Raw genomic sequence first — 7011 nt, forward strand, 5'->3', positions numbered from 1 at the left:
GCGTAGACCCGCGACTCTTGTGCATATCTTCAGACCCAACTGTATTAATATAATAATAGAGAATTGTGGGAGTGTGCGGGATTCCGAAAAGTCGGGGGGGGGGGGGAATAACTTCCCGACTTTTCGGAATCCCGACCAGTCTGCAATTTTTAAGCTGACTCGGGATCTCGACATAGACGATTCACAATATTTCGACTTTCGATAGATCGATGAGAAACGATGATCGAATGTCAGGCTGCCAGCCAGCCGTGATGTATATGCTAACATTAAGGTGCGTTTTAATATAATATTTGTCACGGTTATTAAGAACGTGTAGTAAAAAAGCAGTAGTTTCTATTATGTACAAACGCTAAATTATTAAATTACTAGTTATAAACTTTAGTATTGGAACTACTACTTGTTTGGTATTGAAGTTGCCACTCTTAGCAATCGTCTGCTTGTACGCGATGAAATTTTTCTTTTGAAATATACAATATCGAAATTCATACTTATATCATGTCGACACGCCCATAGGGTGTACAAGAAGCTGCTTTTCTAGTAATGACATTTAGAAAAATTATACAGTGTTGAAGTTTGCGTAAGAAGATACATTTATTAATTCTTAGCCAACTTAATTTACATCTTGTTTATACCGATGTGTTTGTTTACTTCTTTGCTGCAACAGCTATGATAAACTAATGTTTTAGCGACGACGTTATTTGTCTTCTCTGGTTTTGTCATGGCTACTTTTATTAACGTTGTATTCTACCAATAACACCTTTATTTCTAAATTTATTGACAGTATCGTTTTTATAAAAGAATGAGTTATATGTTAAATTCAAACCATAGCCTATTATATTACATTTGGATGACTTATTTTGAAATCTAGTAGACATAAAGAAGTTTAGCTACTATCAAGTACAGTTATCATTAACCTTATTGTTCCTAATGTGCATGGGCATCCAGAGGGGGAAGGGTCCCCTTGTAATATGAGTGCTGCACATAATTTCACTTCAGTACTTTTAATTTATGGTATAGGACTGATAATTACAAGTAGACTGGTACAGGTCATTGCCGGAACATAATGACCTCAAACTAAATGACTTTCTTCCAACCTGTAAAAAAAAATCCCTACTCACCATCCTCCAGAAAAAAAAATTTGGATGACTAATAAAAAAAATATATATTTTCAGGTTCAGTGATAACACATTCTGCAAATGCCTGGCATGAGGAAATTTGAGTGATAGTGTCTCGGTACCTTGTTTCCTGTTTAGGATGAGGGACTCAAGGGAAAGTGAAGTTAACGTACCTTCTAATGATACAGAAACTGCCATTGAGACTTCTGAGAAAGGTCTTGACATTAAGGTAGAAAATGAGTCAGATTCAAATGATTCTAAATACAAATCAAAAAATCTTGAATTTGATAGAGATGGCTCGGCAAACCTTCGGATGGAAGTAGATGATGAATCAATGGGAGGGGATGAAAATTCAAATTGTAGTGAGTGTGGTTCAGAAAGTTCAAAAACTGATAAATCATCAGAATCCATGGAGTCAAACAATCACGTGTTCCCTAGTGGTGAAACATCAAGTGACCACCCTACATGCATTTTTGAAAGTTTAACTTCTTCACAAGTGAACAGTAATCGTGCAGAGACTGAAGGCAAAGCAGATAATGAAGCAAGTAATGCAAAGGAATATGGAGATATTGTACCAAAATTGGAATGTTGCATCGAAGAAGTTGACAAGCCATTTACTGAGAGGAAGGCCAATTCCCCAACTGACATTAAAGATGATAATGAAACAAATGATGCAAAAGAATATGTAGATATAGAGCCAAAATTGGAATGTTGTATTGAAGAAGTTGACAAACCATTTGAGGTTGATGCAGCAGACCCTCCGCTTGCAACAAGGTAAGTTTTAACACTAATTTCATCCTACTCAGTCCAGATATACTTGATGAAAATTTGGTTACAGTACATACATATATATATATATATATATATATATTAAACAACTAATGGAAGGTGGTAATTGCAAAGATAAACTAAAACTCCATGACACAACAGCCCTTTAAGAGTCAGAACCCTTAGGTTCAATGCTTATAGCAATCTTTGCTAATTTTGTTGGCATGATTTGTACATGTTTTTTTTATATTCCGAGACAGGAGGTTTCAGTTTTATGCTGGTCATACTTTGAGATCAGATATCTCTGTTATTTGTGGTTTCTGTGCACTGAAACACATTTTATGTTCCATAAAACATCCATCACTTAAAAAAGAAAAAATGATGTAATTCTCGAGAGGGTACAGTTGGTTGAGGGTCCCGATGATTTTGCAGGGATAAAACATGCTTTGTTGTGTCTTAAGTTGGTACATGCAAAGTTACACTGGAAATAAGACTTATTACAGAGAATGGCTGTGATACAGTTATGTCCTTATTGTGTGATGAAGTAACAGTCATGGTAACATTGCTTTTGTATAAAAAAACTAATGTGTACTCTTGTGTGTATACATTAGGCCTACTTGCAGTGTAGAACCTGTCTTTTAATTTATGGTTGTTACAAGCAAGTATGAACTTTTTTTATGTAATGTTTTACAACAATCACTCCCTTCATCGGATATTTATATATAATTCAATCAGTGTTAAGAAATAGAAATATTACAAATAAATGTGTGATGAAGGGGGTGTGTTTTCTCCAAACTATTCATGCAAAGGAGGTTTAGAAGTGCCTGTCCTTATTTTTTAGTAACTTACCTTGCTCTGCTTCATGATTGTTACAACCCAGAAGTGTACATGACTTCAAGAGCACTATATTTTAGTTGCAAATACATAACAAGCACAGTTTCCACAATTATAAAAATTAGTAATGTTTCACGATTGTTGTAGTGGTTTATTTCATGATTAGAATGGGCAATAAGGTAGGCAGTGAACTTTATTTCTACTATACAATTGAACACAGTCCCAAAATGCAGGACTTTATGATGTTAAATGGACACATTTTCAGTTCAAAAATTATGATTTTTATTAATGGTTACAGTACTTACATAACTGATAACTAGGGAGTGGATTTTTAGGTAAAAACTTTTTTTTCTTCTTTCTTTCTTCGGAAGTTGGCCATACTCAGTAGGAGTGGATCATATGGTTGCAATGTAATCTGAGAAGTCTTTATTTCTCATAAACATCAAAAAAAAAAATAATAATAATAATAATAATTTGGAAACACCCACAGTACCGAGTATTAGAGAAAGAAAACGAGGTATAGGCATCATGAAAAATGAATATGACCACAGTACATTGAAACGACATGACAATCCCAGTCAAGTGACAGACGAAAAAACAAAGTATGCCATTATGGCGAAAATGGAACAAAAAGAGACAGCACATGGTCCATCTCAGTAGCGAGTAACGCCTCCTCGTACACATCTCAGGTCATTCACACATCGTGGCATACCATTGATGAGGCTGTCAATGAACTCCTGGTCCACCCTATCCCACTCGTCTTCTGCTGCTCGTTGAGGGAGGTGGTACATGCTTCTGGACATGTTCGATATGGTTCATGTCTGAGGAAAATGGGGGCATCCAGAACAGCAGCACGAAAAGGCGCAACAAAACGTTCCAAAATACAATCCCGATATGTGACAGCATTCATAGACCCTTGGACAGCAACCAGTGGCGTGCGATGTCCCATAATGATACCACTCCAAAACATGACTGAGCCACCTCCCTGTTGATGCTGCTCCACCACATACAGAGCTCGAGGAATCCAACTGACTCGCCACACACGTATTCGACCATTATCAGGTCTCAAACACAGGCGTCATTCATCAGTAAAGAGAACACTGAACCATCGCTGAATGTCCCAGTCTTGGTGTTGTTGAGCCCACCGATAATGCACACTACGGCATGTGCTGGTTAACGGGGGCTCTCCAGGGACGTTGTGCATGCAACCGTGCATTATGGAGCCGATTGCGAATGGTTTGTGGGGTCACGTATACACCTGTAGCTCCAAACATGTCATTTCTGAGGTCTGCAGCAGTGCGTTCGGGGTTTCTCCGGGCAAGAATTCAGACAATACCGGTCCTGTGCTAGGGTGGACAAACGGGCACGACCACTGCGAGGACTATCGACGACGCCTCCAATCTCCACATACCGTTTCCATGTTTTGGACAAGGCAGATACACTCGCACCCACTCGTTGGGCAACTTGACGATAAGAATAACCTTCCTCCACTAAGGGGACAATTCCAACACAATTGTATTCTGATATTATTACTGGAGGCATTTGTCTACCCAGGCAGGTGCATTTCACTCACTGCAACACACGGAAACACAATGCGTCTTACCGTACTAACAGTTCGGAGTGGTTGCGAGTTGCACTATTCCCATCCACGCCGCACCGCGGTGCTGCTGTTTCTGTCTGCTCTGATGGTAACGTCTCAACTGACATCTACCATGAGTCACATGCCAGGCACTGTTCCATATTTCACTGGTCAACTGGGGTGTTCCCAAACTTTTTTTGATGTGTGTAAAATGTACATATTGTAGTCATACCAAACAAAATAAAGTTTCCAAATTATTTGTGTAAATACATATTTTGGAGTTAATGCATACAATAGGCAAAATATGCGGTAAATTACTATTCAAATTTGGACTCCACAACATACCGATCACTGTTGTCGGTGTTGTTTTGTCAAGCATGTGGCAAGGTAATTCATGCAGACCACTGTTCTCGAGTCACCGAGCATTTGTCAGGAAACAACAGCAGCTTTACATGTGCGTTCAAGACAAGTGCTAATAGGAGCCCCGTGTTCAAATGAAGGACATTCTAAGTGTTCACAATATTCTTTAGATTTAAGCAGAACTTTGTCATATTACATACAATTTGCACCACCTGATGAATCCACATTACGTAAACACTACCTCCCACAACAGTTATTTGAAGAAACTTTGCAAAAAATTAGATCTGTGTGTAAACATGAAAAAGTGCAGGCCAGTTGGCCATTTTTTTAGGTTTAGCCACACATTTCTGCTAGATTTACAACAAAAAAATTAATATTTTCCAGTTTTTTAGCACTTAAAAATCTTCTCTCTACTGATCACTACTTCAAGGGCAGAGGTACACACATAGTGGTGGATCTTCTGCTTGGATTATTCACAAATACTTCTTAATTCTGTGAGGCATAGATTTTTGAGTCAATTAATTTTGATTTGCACCCTTCCTTTACATTACAGATTGACGAACAAACCAGCATCAACAGATCAAACGACAAGTGATACTGAGGAAAGGCAACCAGAAGCCAACACAAAAGGTGGAAACATGTTGCTCCAACAATACAACAAAATATTTCTTGCAAGAATGCAGCCTGCCGGCTTAACGAAGTCTAGAAGAAAGAGGAAATCACTCCATCCCCAGAAGCACGTAGAAAAGCATCCCCTCCAGAAGCCACATTCCTGTCCAATTTGTGAAAAGACATTTTCAGAGCGACGTTTGCTCGATGCGCACGTTAGAGGACACACCGGCGAGAGGCCATTTTCGTGTGAAATTTGTGAGAAAGTCTTTTCAGAAATAGGTTATCTCCGGAAGCACACGAAGCGGATGCACTGTTTAAAGCTGCATTGCTGTACGTATTGTTCGAAGACTTTTGCCGAGAAAAGTTCACTTGTGGCTCACGCAAGAACACACACGGGTGAAAAGCCGTTCGCATGCTCACTGTGCGACCAGGTTTTCTCTCGACGGGAAATCCTAAGCATGCACATGAAACGAAAGCATGTCGAAAAGCGCCATTGCTGTCAGTACTGCGAGAAGTCATTTGCGGAGAAGAAAGCCCTTGAAGCGCACATCCGAGGCCATACGGGCGAAAAACCTTTTACTTGTGAATTTTGCGGCAAATCTTTCACCCACAAGTGCGACCTGTACAAGCACATAAGAACCCACAGTGGCGAAAAGCCTTACACTTGCGTGTATTGCAAGAAATCGTTTTCGCAGAAAGGCCATCTAAGCATACACGAAAGGATACATACTGGCGAGCGCCCTTTCGCCTGCACGCAGTGCCCCATGGCGTTCCACATTAAGCATGCCCTTACAAGGCATATGAAAACACACATGGCTAAAGACAATTCACATATGACTATTATAAATAGTCATCACATTGCAAAGATTATGTAACAAAACAAGGTGTAGATTTTAAGTTGCATGTTGTGAAATATGTGTTTCAAGTTTTGGATAGAGCTGATATTTATCCAGAATTTTTTATTATGGGTGTGTGTCTGTTGGGGGGGGAGGGAAATAAGTATAAATTGAGCCTTTGTGAAACAAAAAAATAGGGGTGTTGAGGAAATTCTGTGGGTGTATGGATAAATCACTGGGATAGAGCCAAGTGCATAAGATGTGCATATGGCATATGAACCTGTGAAAGTATGGATGCTTCTGTGTAAAAATTCATCTTATCGAGGAAGAAAAGTGAGTTCCCAAAACCTCTGTTTTAAATGGATCCAGTGTTGACTAGCTTTACAAGAATATGTGCAATATATTGTCATACTTAAAAAAGAACTTTTATGAAAAATTAAGTTAAATTATTTTAAACTGCAACCCAGTGAAAAAAACTGACCAATGATCATATCAACTTCGTGATAATGTTTGTTATGTGCAATATATATATATATATATATATATATATATATATCTTAATTTTTGTATTATAGTAATGAGTTTTATTATTTTGTTGGTTATTAAAATTCATATTTAGTATTCAGTAAAATATCTAATTTTTCAGACACCCCAAGTTAACATTTTAATATAAAATTTCCACCACATCAATAGAATTAATCATAAATGTTAGTGCTGGAAACTTGTGGAAGTGATACCGAAAACAGAGATTTCATTCTTGTATTGTGATGAATATTTTGCCTACTAAGAATTTTGATTCTCAGTTTTGAGTTAGATTTAACTCCACATGTAAGTATTTAGAATTCCAAGGTTTTAAGTCCTGTTTTGTAACCAGTGTAACATTTAAATCAAGACGACTTAGGTGGGC

At 38.1% G+C, this 7011-nt stretch overlaps 1 protein-coding gene across 1 annotated transcript; it reads left to right on the forward strand.

Annotated features, from left to right (window-relative positions):
• The first annotated feature begins 218 nt into the window (after window positions 1-218).
• Window positions 219-6725, forward strand: LOC146003713 (uncharacterized). The gene is made up of 3 exons (XM_083142099.1): window positions 219-271; window positions 1173-1889; window positions 5210-6725. Exons 2-3 carry the CDS (start codon window positions 1255-1257, stop codon window positions 6141-6143), a joined length of 1569 nt encoding a protein of 522 aa, XP_082998225.1. The 5' UTR covers window positions 219-271; window positions 1173-1254; the 3' UTR covers window positions 6144-6725.
• Window positions 6726-7011: the final 286 nt, after the last annotated feature.

This window comes from Lepisma saccharinum, chromosome 20, assembly GCF_977018435.1.
Source record: "Lepisma saccharinum chromosome 20, izLepSacc3.1, whole genome shotgun sequence".
NCBI classification, from domain to species: domain Eukaryota; kingdom Metazoa; phylum Arthropoda; class Insecta; order Zygentoma; family Lepismatidae; genus Lepisma; species Lepisma saccharinum.

Coding starts and splice junctions, on each gene's coding strand:
- LOC146003713 (XM_083142099.1), top strand. CDS start 1,255: ATGAGGGACTCAAGGGAAAGTGAAGTTAACGTACCTTCTAATGATACA. Junction 1,890..5,209: donor GACCCTCCGCTTGCAACAAG/GTAAGTTTTAAC, acceptor TTTACATTACAG/ATTGACGAACAAACCAGCAT.